At 43.7% G+C, this 13,872-nt stretch overlaps 1 protein-coding gene across 2 annotated transcripts in view; it reads right to left on the bottom strand.

Annotated features, from left to right (window-relative positions):
* Positions 1-67: 67 nt before the first annotated feature.
* Positions 68-13,872, bottom strand: part of LOC113017472 (general transcription factor II-I repeat domain-containing protein 1-like) — a 39,552-nt gene continuing 25,747 nt past the window's right edge. The window contains exons 10-20 of one of the 2 annotated variants that reach the window (XM_026160622.1): positions 13,723-13,748; positions 12,110-12,236; positions 10,439-10,482; positions 10,107-10,187; positions 8,725-8,880; positions 3,759-3,812; positions 3,245-3,322; positions 1,092-1,275; positions 911-972; positions 564-635; positions 68-438 (exon numbers count right to left, since the gene is read on the bottom strand). In XM_026160622.1, the coding sequence (XP_026016407.1) occupies positions 167-438; positions 564-635; positions 911-972; positions 1,092-1,275; positions 3,245-3,322; positions 3,759-3,812; positions 8,725-8,880; positions 10,107-10,187; positions 10,439-10,482; positions 12,110-12,236; positions 13,723-13,748 (1,156 nt within the window). In that variant the 3' untranslated portion in view covers positions 68-166. Of the gene's footprint in view, positions 439-563; positions 636-910; positions 973-1,091; positions 1,276-3,244; positions 3,326-3,758; positions 3,813-8,724; positions 8,881-10,106; positions 10,188-10,438; positions 10,483-12,109; positions 12,237-13,722; positions 13,749-13,872 lie in introns of both variants that reach the window. The other variant, XM_026160621.1, reaches the window with a different exon arrangement.

The raw sequence follows: 13,872 nt of genomic DNA, 5'->3' as shown, positions 1-13,872 counted from the left end.
CAGGAAGGAAGACCGATAGACAGATATGGATCTTATTTGATGAAAACATTTGAATTTGTGCATTTTGTAGCTTGTTATTTTGGTTTAGCACCACAGATGAATATACTGGGAAAGTGCATCATTACCAGTCAGAATATTAAACAGCTCTTAGAGTGATCAGCATTTCTCACCTGGTGATGGTGAAGCTGATTTTGTCAGCGACAGCCAGGATCCTCTCCAGGTTCTGGGAGCCGAAGGTGCAGGGCTTCCTGAAGGGGATGCCGGGGGGAAGGCCCTCGATGATGACCGAGTCCGGGTTGTTCTTGATCCTTTTGTAAGGCACTTGGACGGGGTACTTGATGCCCAATGCCTCCCCATACTTCCTGTTGAAGAGATCTTGGACCTGCTCTCGCAGCGTGTTGGCCAGGTCGATTCTGGACAGCTTGGACTCCAAGCACTCTGTTGACGAGAGGACGAAGACGCTTTAAAATATGTCATCTGGCTTTCAACGTCAGCGAGCAGAGGCAATTCGTGTTTAAACAGTTAACGGCAAATCTAAGAAGACTGATGCAGCTCGACCGTACCTGAGAATCCAGGTCTCTTGGATACAGCCGCAGTGTCCTCCGTTACTGGTGCTGCATCCTTGGCATCCAGCTCTTTGGAGAAAAACATTTAAATAATAAAGCAAACGTTAGGAGCTTTGTCACAAATAAAGAGGAGGCAGCTGCAGAAAAATCCCTGCAAGGACTTTCTGTTGTTCTTCAAAGGAGCCGTTTTAAAAATAGCCTGTGAACTGGATTTGACCTTAAAACTTCAACCGTGTATTGCAGAGGACAAAACAAACATATCAAAATTTAACACTGCATATGTGTGTGATTAGTTTGGGTTGAAGATGCTGCTGATGAGAAAGTAAGTATAAAAAGAGACAAACCTGAATCACAGATCGGGATGGAAGGCATCTCTTGTTTTACCTGCTCAGCTAAGAGCTCGGGTCTAGAGATGAGCAAAAGATTGTGACGATATTTACAAATCAGAGCGAAAACTGAAATAACACACACTTCAACGCACCGCTACACTCTCCAGATGACTTTCTATATATAATTATTTCTCACCTTTTGATAACAAACTGGATCTGACTGCTGGCAGCCAGGATCTTGCGTAGTTTGGCTGCTCCGAAACAGTTGGGTCTTCGGATAGAGATTCCCTCTGGCAGCCCGGTTACATACAGATCCTCAGGGTACATCTGGAATTTGGAGTACGGCACCTTGGTTGGTTCAGGAAGGCCCAGGGCTTCAGCTGAAGAAGGAAAAACAGGAAAAGTAAGCACAAAGCTTATTGATCTATTTCATTCAAGTCGTCTTATTCCAATTCATCTCATTTCTTTCCGTCTTCTGAAATCTGGGGAAAATTGCAGAAACACCAAACAGGGAAAGTTCGCCAAATTTGTGTGACAGTTTTAAAATGGTAAATGGCCTGTATTTGTATAGCACTTTACTAGTCCCTAAGGACCCCAAAGAGCTTTACACATCCAGTCATCCACCCATTCACACACACATTCACACACTGGTGATGGCAAGCTACATTGTAGCCACAGCCACCCTGGGGCGCACTGACAGAGGCGAGGCTGCCGAACACTGGCGCCACCGGGCCCTCTGACCACCACCAGTAGGCAACGAGTGAAGTGTCTTGCCCAAGGACACAACGACCGAGACTGTCCAAGCCGGGGCTCGAACCGGCAACCCTCCGATTACAAGGCGAACTCCCAACTCTTGAGCCACGATCACAGCAATCCTTTATTGCTGCTTTTAACCAAGCAGCAATAAAGGAGCTAACATGAAAGTGTCGAGTTGCATCTCAAATGGCCATCTCAGCCTGGCTCGACAGTTTTGATCTCTGTGGTTAGTTTACGCCGTCTAACAGCTACAGAGAGAGGGTCACCTTTTACACAAGTACCCCTTACTGAGGCTCAAGTGGGTGATACAGGCGGCTATAGCTGTGAGGAGTCGCTGAACTGGACTTCTTGCATTTGGTAGAGTTTAATGCGGTTATCTCACAAATATTATAGCAAGCTGTGCAGATTAATTACACTAACAAAGTCCAAATGTTTGTGCATTTTTGAGTGAGTGAAATACTCCTGTTACTCTGTTCTTAGAGTAACACAAACATATGACAGATGGAAAGATGAAAGTTTATGGTTTTGTTCTGTAGTTCCAGGCCTTACTGAATACAACATGATTGCTACAATAGGGGTTAAAAATTAAAACAAAATAGAAAGCAAGTTTTATTTGAAAGCTTTTGATCAAAGTCCAAAAGAGACAACACAAAAAAGCCAAGGCAGTGACATTTATTTTGTAAATGATGGCCCCCATAATTTAAAGTCAACACGGGCAAAGCAGGATCAGCTTCGGGGGGCATCTGCACCGTCTGCACCGTCCCCCTGTCACTCGGTCAGATCCGACCCTTGTTTGTCACACCGGCAAACTAAAAAGCTACACGGTCACATGGCTACACCCACCATGAGACAAATGTTGCGATAGCACCATCCATATTTCTAAACTCAAGGAAGTCTATTATAAAACGATAGCTTTAAAAACTAAATCAAAAAATAACAAAAACAACCCGATTTTTAGCTCGTTTTCAGTCTCATGCTCACGTTGCTTTTCCAGACACATTAACCTAAAGCTCATCCAGCTCACAGGTTATTGTAATGTGTGGATGGACAGGCACATGTCTCGCCTCATCTGTCATGTGCTCATCAGTCCCTCAGCCGGCTGAACTAAAACCCTTTTTAAACTAAGAACTGAAACTTTTCTTTGTATTTAAAGGGAATAAGAAGAACTCGTTAATAACTTTGAGCATTGCCGTGTTAAAATTACCCATACGAACAAATACCCACACTCACTCTTAGCGCACGCATGTCTATGTTCAGAGAGTCGCTGGCGTGCTGTGACATGCCGCCTTCTAAAAGGCGACTAATACTTTGTGTCTTTATGCTTTAACTCCTCTGATGTGAAAATGAGATTCTTCCTTTTCATGCCCCATCCTTTGCCCCACACTTAACAGATTCATTCTCATGTGCTGAATTATTGAAAACCTTAAATGTTCCAATATTAATATTCAGATAGATTTTAAAAGCTTAGATTTTAAATTGCTGTACACTGGTTAAGGAGAGATCAAAGTCTTCCTGCAAAATTTATAGCCCTGGCATAACTTCCTGCCCCCGCTGCGGATGAGGATAAAAGCTCCCCCGCTACAGGTAGCTTACCATACTTAATGCTGAAGATGCTCTCCACTTGTCTCCGCAGCTGAAGAATCATTTCACCGATGTCCTCCACCAGGCTCCCTGCTGAAAGAGTCAAGCAAATGAAAAACGAACAGCTTTGCGCCGAGAGCGCCGAAAAAGAATTATTACTTGGGGTCGACGGGGTTAGGCAGCTTCCCACCTGTGAACATTACTACATCTCCACTTGCCAACTTCAATTTGATAAATTCTACCTGCCCTGCGCTGACCCGGTAATGACAAACTGACTGTGTCATTACCGGGTCAATGTAGAGTGTGATACATTAACCGCAGATGGATGTAGGGAGGCAGAGTGGTGAAGGTGCAAAAATGAGACTAAACAGCAAAACAGAAATATTTCCAAAGGTGAGGACGCTGGGTTAGAGTTTTATTTAATTCTAATCTGCCTCTTTGGCAAGGTTACAGACAATCACACAGTGAGAGTGTGGGCCAAATGCACTGTGCAGAAAAACATCCTGAATGAGTCAGTCCACCCTACCTTCAGAAGATCTTCTTATGCTCTGCGGGGCAGCAGTGGGTGACAGAGCTTCAGCTGCAAGATGTGAGAAAAGCATGAGAACAGTGGCGCACGGCTACTGTAAAACATTTCTATGACAGTTTATCCAAAGATGCACGGTTTTATTTGTGTCAATCAATCTCTTGAGTCGTCACATTGTTGCTTTACTGCATCAGAGACTAGCGCTGGTCCTATTCTGACTTGAGGCATGCCTAACATCATTGTGCAGCAATGATTACATCTGTGAAGGCTAAACTCTTTATCTGACACCTCATGTCTACCCTCAGTACACACAGGGGATGGACAAAACAACAGGTGCAACATATGAGACTGTGATAATTCAATGTTATTGTCCATTTTCTGTCAGTGGAATATTACTGTTACAGTAGGGCAACGCTGAATGTTCTTTAATTAATGATTCCAGGCAAACTGCCGCCAAGAACACATATCATACCGCCTGTCCAAGGCCGTTATTCAACATCGCCGCTCAGTGTTAAACATACAAGCACGAGAATGGGCGGTGGGGGTGTTGTTTTGCCATTAGCCCAGAAGCAGAGGTGGAAATGTGATTTTTTTTTTTCGTGATGTGTTATGTGTGGAGTCTGCAGGGCAGGACTTTTAAATCTGTGATCAACAACAGGAGGAAGAAAGTGGTTTATAAAATGTTTTTTTCCCATCTATCCATTTGTTTCCGTTCATCCGGGGTTGGGTCGAGGGGGGAGACAGCCTAAACAGAGAAGCCCACAGCTCCGTGCTCCACCTCCAGCTTATCAGATGGAAAGATATACTCTTTCCAACATGCCCTGGGTCCACCCAGTGGCCCCCTCCCAGTGGGACATGTGGTGGGACACCTCGCCCAGGAAGCGTCCAAGGCATCCTTGTTAGATGCTTGATGGCTCCTTTCGATGTGCAGGAATAGCGGCTCAACTTTCTTGATTAACTAAGTAAGAGGGCAGCAACCCTTCGGAGAAAGCTCACTTTCACTGCTCATGTCCACGATCTCATTCTTTCAGTCACTACCCAAAGCTCGTTGACCATAGGTGAGGGTAGGGATGTAGATAGATCGGCAAATCAACAGCTTCACTGTTACGCACAGCTCTCTTCACCATGGATCGCTGCAGCATCCGCAACACAGCAGCCGTGGCCTCAATCTGCCTGTCAATCTCCTGCTCCCCTCACTCGTGGACAAGGCCCTGAGATACTTAAACTCCTCCACTTGGGGCAGTCCCTGATCCAGCACTCCTCCCCGGGGTGGTCTAATTTCCACAGCTTCATATTCGGCTGCGAACGACTTCAGTGTGAACTGGAGGCCACAACCTGAACAAGGCAACACAACCACATCATCTGCAAAGAGCAGAAAAAAGATCCTGAGGCCACCAAAGTGGAAGCCTTCTGCCACTTTGCTCCACCTAGAAACGGAGACAAAGGGCAGCCCTGGGCGAGTCCAACACCAGCTGGGAACGAGGCTGAGTTATTGCCGGCAACGCAGCCCAAGGTGATGAATGTTTCCAGCATTCAGCAAGTCAATTACGGTGGAGCGCAGAGGTCAGCACTGTTGCCTCACAGAAAAAGGATCCTGGATAACTGTAGGCACTTTTGTGTGGATTTGTTGCCATGGGTGTCTACTTAAAGTCCCAAGACACACATTCAGTTCTTGTCACCCTTCTCACTCACTATGTATTAACAGACCTCTCTGCATTGAATCATACTGGTTATTAACCTCTGTCTCTCTTCCACAGCATGTCTTTTATCCTGTCTTCCTTCTCTCTCCCGAACTTGTCGCAGCAGATGGCCCCGCCCCTCCCTGAGCCTGGTTCTGCGGGAGGTTTCTTCCTGTTAAAAGGGAGTTTTTCCTTCCCACTGTCGCCAAAGTGCTTGGTCATAGAGGGTTGTCAGACATTTGGGGTTTTCTCTGTATTATTGGAGGATGTCTACCTTACAATATAAAAGTGCATTGAGGCAACTTGTTGTGATTTGGTGCTATATAAATAAAACTGAATTGAAATGAATTTCTCTCCACCCATGTACGATTGAGTATTCCAAACAACGTGGCATCATAAAGATGGCTGCAGAGTAGCCACCAGGATGTCTGTTTAATGTGGGCTTATGAGTCTTTCTGCTAAATCTGCTGAATATCCATGTGATTATTACTACTGGAACGTTGAACCGTTTTAAGCCATACTTTTTGGTCCTGTTGTAATACATTGCAAAAACTGAACACTACAGTTTTCATCACTTGGTAACAGCCATGTTTCTCTCATTACTTTGGTAAATGGTAAATGGCCTGTATTTGTATAGCGCTTTTCTAGTCCATAAGGACCCCAAAGCGCTTCACACTACATTCAGTCATTCACCCATTCACACACACATTCACACACTGGCGATGGCAAGCTACATTGTAGCCACCGACAGAGGCGAGGCTGCCGGACACTGGCGCCACCGGGCCCTCTGACCACCACCAGTAGGCAAACATGGGGTTAGTATCTTGCCCAAGGATATTTGGCATGCAGCCAGGAGGCAGCCTGGGATCGAACCACCGACCTTCTGATTAGTGGCTGACCTGCTCTGCCACCTGAGCTACAGCCGCCCCACTTTGAGCGTGTTCTAAGACAACTTAAAGCAATACTATTTGAAAGCTACATCTAGCTTGTGTAGCTAATCCATCATAACATGACGGAGGATCTGTGTAAGCTGTAAAAGGAATATGATGCAACCACAACAGACTCACAACAGAGCTCCCTTTGCCCAACACAACATAAAAAATTCAAAATGCATCAAAATCCAGCCTGTTGAGGTAAAAGTGGGAACAATAATGTAAAATTTAAAAAACACTGTCAAAAGAAAGATACTGTATGTCATCTGTGCTGAAGAAGCCAATGGACAATTATTATGACACAGGAATACTTGAGAGTGGAACTGCAGTTTTGTGAAGATCATCAAGTCAAACCTTTCACTATACTTAAGGGCAAACAGGACTTTTTAAAAAAGGATGTGATTTGTATCTACAGGAAAGTGAACTGGGTATTCTCATATGTGCAATACGAATATGTCATTCATGCAAAAGGGATTATTGTCTTGATCAGACCTATTTTACCTTGAAAATTAATGCAAATTGCCATCATTCAAATACTTTGACAAATGACTGAGGTGCAAATAATATTAAATGTGACTGAGTGCACTTACCTTCATTGTCTTTCCTTTAGAGGTCATTTGTGAAAGAAAAGAAAACTTAAACAAAGCACAATGAAATCAATAAACGAAAACAAAATGCTTAATGCCAAGATCACTCTGAGCAGACTCTCTGTAGCATTGTAGCAGCACCTCCTTCAGATGTTCAAAAAAGGGCCTCATTTATATGTTAATTTATATATAAGAAAGTTGCACTTGACATTTGGACAATGTAATTGATAGTGCAGGAATTTTCCAGAGAAAGAATAGAGTCCTAAACTTTAAAGTGTCCATTCAAGAAAATGTAGAGGCAGAGATTTCTGCTTCCATCCTACTACAGAATGTGTGAATGGAATTTGATCACAGGGGATTGGAAATCTTATTTTGAAATCTTGCACTTTTAACGAGATTGAATGAAAAGCTTGAATGAAAACTGGTGAAAGTGAAGTGGATTGCCCAGAAACAGAGAAAACTGTTGAAAGCAAAGAAATGCTGCCGTTTTTTTTTATTTCTCAGTCTAATCTTTAAATGCTGCCAGCTGCACAATTAAATGTCCTTCACCTCCATCACAGCGGGGCAGTCAGAAACCTCAGACATACATCTGCATGCATTTGTCTGCAATCTGAATGACCCCGGCACATTATAGAAGCACCTGGTAAATGAGGCGGGTGCAGTTGATAAAGAGAGTGGCGTCTACTCAGATGTTCTTGGTGACCTTACTCTATTAACCTAAGGTTTAAGGGAGAGAACGAGTTCTATACGGGGAGGAGGATTTAGGAGTCTCAACAGGACCTTTGAGGAAAAGTCTGGTCTCTCTAAAACTGGACTAGTGGATAAAATTACTCAAAATCTGCAAATATGCACCATGCATCCTGCTAATCACTGAAACGTTTCAGTTTGGACTCTTAAGGGCAAAGGGCACACAATTAACAACCGGCTGAAGTGTTGTAAGACAGCACACACCTATGAGGCGATGTTTCCGTGCAGCCGGTGCTTCGTAGGTGAAGTGGGAGCACTTCAAAAACCGCCTACCTTCTGAATTAAGGTGAAACAGAAGCCCCAGTCTGTTTTTGAGGATATTTGGTACAAAGCAGCTACTTGTTACGCCACCCAGCGTCAGCTCTGGCTGCAGTGACACAAATTGAAATCAAGCACAGCCTACCAAGATGATTAAAGAGAACCTTTAGTCTAGAAAAAGGTCTATGAAAATGAACTAGCTGTAGCATTAGGAGTCAGTGCTGTAAGGCGTCCTGAGTTATGTGCCATACGCGGCCTTAGGATGGTCTGATGTCTACTCTTTCACAACAAACAAACATTTAAAAAACAAATATTTAAAAAGGCAAAACAAAAAACACACACTTCGGTTGGAGTCCGACCACGCTCGAGCAGTTGGTGCATGTAAAACACACTGACAGTTATGCGCATGCCCAGATTTTAAAGCTAAAGAGTATGTTGACAAGCTGCAGTCGATGCAGGGTGCATTTCACAGATCGTCGTTGTGAGGCTGGAGGAAGAAACAAGCTACAGTAGGTCAGAGTTGGGGAGAGAAGGTATATTTAAGGTTGTGGGAGTGGCTAGTAGTGATTGGGGAGGTTTGGTCATAAGGAAGTGGAAGAGTGGAAGATAAAGAACGTGAGAAAAGTGGTTTCATACGTGCTGTGGCTTAATTAGCTCCCTACAAAACAGTATGTGGAGGCCTTGGTAGGAGCTGGCATTCCAGGAGCCACAGTGTGAGGAGGGAGGCGACAATGGAGGTGTGGGCTGACGGGGAAGAGGTTACCTGCGTGGTTTTCCATTGAGTGGTGGGGAGCCGAAGGAGCGGGGGGCGGGGCAGACGAGGCAGATGGAGCAGAGGGCGAGGCTGTGGCTGGACACGGTGCGGCGGCGACGGGCTCGGCCACAGACTCGCTGGGCTCCTCCCCACTCGTGCCGGCATCTGGAGAAACAAACAGTATTCACACCAGGTTTTCAGTTTGTGGTGCAACGGAGACAAGAGAGCAGCAGGACACAGTGGAGCTGCAACACTTCTTGCACTGCTGCTGCATTTCTGCTGTTATCTCAGCGCTTCCTGTTACTGATGTTAGCTTGAAATCACCCAGCCTTGTTTTTCAGTGCATTCATTTAAACAGTTGAGAATTTAGGGCAGGAACTTCATGCTTTTTAACTGGGCAGGGGAAGTTGAACTGACAGAACCAATCACTTATCCTCCACCCTCAAAGTCTTTAATCTTGCAAAACCAAAATATGTTTGAAGGCTTCCATGGAAGCATGAACCTCAGCTAGTGCTTTCAAACTCTTCACACACCCAACAAAGTTCCCCTTTAAAACATTGCAAACAAGCTGGATTTAATAGATTGATCCTTTATTTTTATTTTTTTAAAACGTTTTTCACAATAATGAAACTACGTCTTAAAATGTGTCTCATTTGTCCACACAACAATTATTGGGAGGCATTGGTGCGCATGGTGAGATAGAAAGGAGGATTACTGGGGATCTTTCACTTACTAAGCAAAAGTGTAACTCACTACACTGTGAGGAATTAAATAAAAAAGAAAAATGAAGAATATATAATGAATCTGGAACTACAAACATGAATGAAGCTTTATTCTTTTTAAGTTTTTATTTTAAATGTCTGATTTTGCTCAAAACAGCAGAGCTTTGACTCTCAATGAACGAGCCTTTCACTGAGAGACTCAAGCAAAAATTGTTTTCTTTCTTTTTTTAAAACTTTAAAATCGAATAAGATGAGTAAATGCAATAGCAGCCAAGGCTTTCTCTTCATTTTTATGATCCAAGGTTGGCTCCGGCTAATCGGGGAATCCCCCTTTTCTAATTGTGATTCCTCACTTTGGCTGCATTTGAATTTATCCAAACAAATTTGGGTATCAGATTTGGCTACTGACAGAAAGCGCTCACCCACAGGAACCGACTAATCAAAACTGGCAAATGCAAAACTGTCAGGCGAACAAAGGAGTGAAAGAAGGGGAATCACACACAGGGACAGCACCAACGATGAAAACAGTCTCCAGGTTTCTGTGTCTCTGTGACTTCTATCTCAATGACAATGCAAGAAAACCCGCGTCTGCTCCAATTGTATTTTTCTACGAGTGAAAAAAAGAAACGAATCTCAAACTTAATGGCAGCCAAGCGTGCGCTCGCTTACCTGGCACCGTAACTTGAATGATTTCCCCGTCTGGAGGCTCTGTTTTAATCCTCCTCAAAGGAATGCAATCTCCTGAAGGACCTGCGGGGATTGAACAGTTCATTCTGCACGAGTTCCCGTCAGCACTGTGTTTTATGGTCGTGTAAAAACAGATTTAAGCAGACGATAGAACGTGTTGGAAGGGATCAGACTGCAAAACGCGATATGAAAGCGACTCCGGGGGACGGGGGAAACCTTTGTTCAATACTCGGGGCTCAAATCATTTGTAACTTCACACAGCCGAATATCACAGAGCGTTTTTATTATGCTGAACTTCATTTATTAGCACGTACCTGCTTCGCACTCAGCCAAGGGACTCACACAAGCACTGGTTGATCTGTGAGGTAAAATCAAATAGAAAAAGGGTGATTTGCAAATATCTGCAAAACACAATCATTAAAAATCCTTTTTTGTGGCGTATTTTAAATCATCTGTCTCCTTTAAAGGGAAATTAAATGACTTCTGAGCCCAACACCGGGGATCTTTAAACACTGGCTATGCAGGGTTTCCACACTTGTTAGCACCACAGTCACAACCCCAATGGCAGAGATTCCATACACGTTAACATTGATTCATGCAGTGCCATCCGCCCACTATAGTGTTTATCGCCTATTGTGCGGTGGCACCGACAGACAGAACCGCTGAGCTGCACGAACAGAGGGAGACACCGGGGAAGCATTTCTCACTTCTAGCATGAAGGGATTTAGACTCAGGAGTCAGAGCTTGTCATCCAGGGTCACTGGTTCAATCCCAGCTGCTCAAAAGCACACATCAAAGTGTCCTTGGCCTAGATGCTTGCCTCAAATTGTTTCTTTGCACCAGGTATAAAGCGAGTGTGAGAACAGGCACCATATTAGTACAAGGAACACGTAGCATGTTTATACCAGCGGGAGAGAATAAAATCATAAATCATCACTTGCTTTAATTATTGATTGCTTCATGGAACAATAAATATTACGTGGTTCTTTCTTTTTTACTTCTTCTTTCAAACTTCTTCATTATTTCATGTGTAAAAATGGCTAATGGATAACCATTATTTTTAATAACGGCTCGATTGTCCAGTATATCAATTAGAAGGTAAATATAGTGTTCCTTCATCATCATCATCATCATCATAATAATCTTTTCTTAACTCTTTTCTTAGTTAATATATACAATATTACAAATATATTATCAAGTTAGCCTTGCTGTTAGCTGAATTTAGGTAACCTGGGTTGGCTTGTGAGGGATAGTCTTTAAAAGAATTAGCTAACTTCTTGGCTGAATACATTATTCTGATGATGTAAGAACAGCACCGACACCATATCAGATCGGCTGCAGATCATCTGCTTCCATCCTACCCTCCACCCCCAGCGTCAACCAACAACCCTCTGCACGTCCTCTTTCACTGCAGGCATGAATTTTCTCTGTGGTCCTCTTTTCCTCTGCCCTGGCACCTCCATACTCAGCATCCTTTGACCAATATATCCACTATCCCTCCTCATCCTCAACGTCCAAACTGTCCTAGCCTTTGTCTCCAACCGCTCAGCCTGAGCCGTCCCTTTGCTGTACTTATTGTCCATCCTGGTGACTCCCAACAAAAATCTTAGCATCTCCAAGTCTGCAACCTCCAGCTTGGCCTCCTGTCGTTCTAGGAAGTCGAGTCAGAGGCGGCAAGTTGAAGTAGAAATGTCCAGTTCTGCTAATGTACTCGACAGACAGGACGCAGAGAAAGAAATAAAAATAAAGCAAAGTGAATCGAACATTAATCATGTAACAAGGCCCGTTTAGGAAACAAAGTCCCATCATGGTAATGTAAATGTAACTAAAATCCGTAAACAGCGGTTTAATTATTATGAGTAATACCACTGAATGCAGAGGCACAATTTGGCTGCATGCCATTAAGCTCAAATTCCAGCACTATAAACAACGTCTGCAGGGTAATGCCATGTTTGTGTGAGTGTGTGTGTGGGCCACGTTCTGACCTGCTGCTGTGAGGATTGCTGACCAGCTCGGCTGTGGTGGGCGGGATGCTCAGATTGTCAGGGAAGCTGTCTTCGGGCGTAGAGCCCAGGTCGTGCTTGCCCTCCTCCCTTGCAATCTTGCCAGCAGCTTGAACAAACAAGACGCAGAAGATAAACAAACACCGCACGCCATTAGCGAAGAACATCTGTGTGGTGTAAATATATAAATAAACTCATGGCGGAGCGCTCTTTGGTTACTGTGATAAAGTTTAAGGGTCTTGACAAATATTTTACAGCTAAGGTCACTCACAAAGCACATATGGAAAGCTACCAAAAACAATTACTTTATGCCAAAAGTTCTCCTTTGAGAAGATGGAGAATATTCATGTTTAATGAAAATGAAAACGAACCAAATTTTCTCTCACTTTTAGTCATCGGTGCTTAAAAGTCACCAGCTGCAAGCATGAGAGTCAAGCTAACTGCGTACTAAAGGGAACCGTGATATTTAAAAAATAAAATATGTTAAATAATTGGGTGTTTTTTCATTTTCTAGGTTTTTAAGCAGTTGCAGACTGTCACAACCTGCATGCACTGCTAACTGCTAAGTGATAATGTGGTATCACAGTAGCCCAGTCGTGGACCAATCTAAATAATACCTATGAGCTCACACAGTGGGGTTGCTGTTTTAATGCATTCGTCAGACAGTATTAAAAATGGATTTTGATATTCGGCAACATCTTGTTATGAGGACTCGAGATCAGCTTTTTTCACCATCTTGACATTTTGAAATGGGATGTGATGGTCATTGGCTTGTGATAGCTAGTGAGCATATACAGGATTCTCCCTCTTTCTGATACACAGGCCAACATTTACTAATTTGGACTTAATGTTTATTCAGTACGACCCAAAATCTCATCAGGATCATCACTTGAGGGCCATTTGCTCTGTGCAATGACAGGTACTGCCCCCCCTGCTGGCCATTAAAAATATTGTGGGTTTTAAGCACAGAAGCTATCTATGGCTACAACTGATGGGGTCATTACACCCGCCTCACTGGCCGCTTCATGCACCACCGATTACATCATCATGCACACATCCATTTCTGCCGGCCTTTACGGCACAGCTACCCACTGCAGTATTCTCCTGAATGATGAGGCGTCGCCACTCAGACAAAACTTCGGCATCAGCGCTGGTGTAGGAGGAGCGCAAGTCAAACCCAGGGGCAAAGAAATTTCAGAGATTTTTCCACAAAGCGTCATCTTTTCAAGCTGTTGTAGCATCTCCCGCTGTATAATCTGTGAATCTCTGAGCTTCTGTACAGATAAATTATTAAAACGGTGGTAAAAAGTGACACTCATGTCTTCCACACAGTGGCACCAGGTTACAGCGACAGCAGATGTGACGGTGCACACTGCAAGGCCAGTATAACAGGGGCCTAAGGCAGTGAGTACATCCTATTCTTATGAGGGTTACACTACATTTAAAGTAAGATGCAGCAGGTAAATACACTAGTAAAGTACAAGCACATTCGATGTTTAGGTTCTTGTTGTTTTAAGTATTTTTAGAGACATGACCCCAACTTCTATTCTTCTAAGAAAGGGGAAAGAAACAAACAGAATCAATCACATTCTTACCGGTAAAGATCCTCTCATCAAACATTCTGGAAGAGAGAAAGAAACACAGGCTGTGAGCGAGTCTGTTTAAAGACCACCTCAGCTCTCAGGACAAAACTCAAGTTGCAAAAAACTGCAGAAGTGGAACATTGTTAACGGCTGCTTTAGCAC

Source organism: Astatotilapia calliptera, unplaced genomic scaffold (genome assembly GCF_900246225.1).
Source record: "Astatotilapia calliptera unplaced genomic scaffold, fAstCal1.2 U_scaffold_130, whole genome shotgun sequence".
Classification (NCBI taxonomy): Eukaryota; Metazoa; Chordata; class Actinopteri; order Cichliformes; family Cichlidae; genus Astatotilapia; species Astatotilapia calliptera.
Note: the sequence above shows the minus strand (reverse complement) of the source record. Positions and strands in the feature narration are given on the sequence as shown.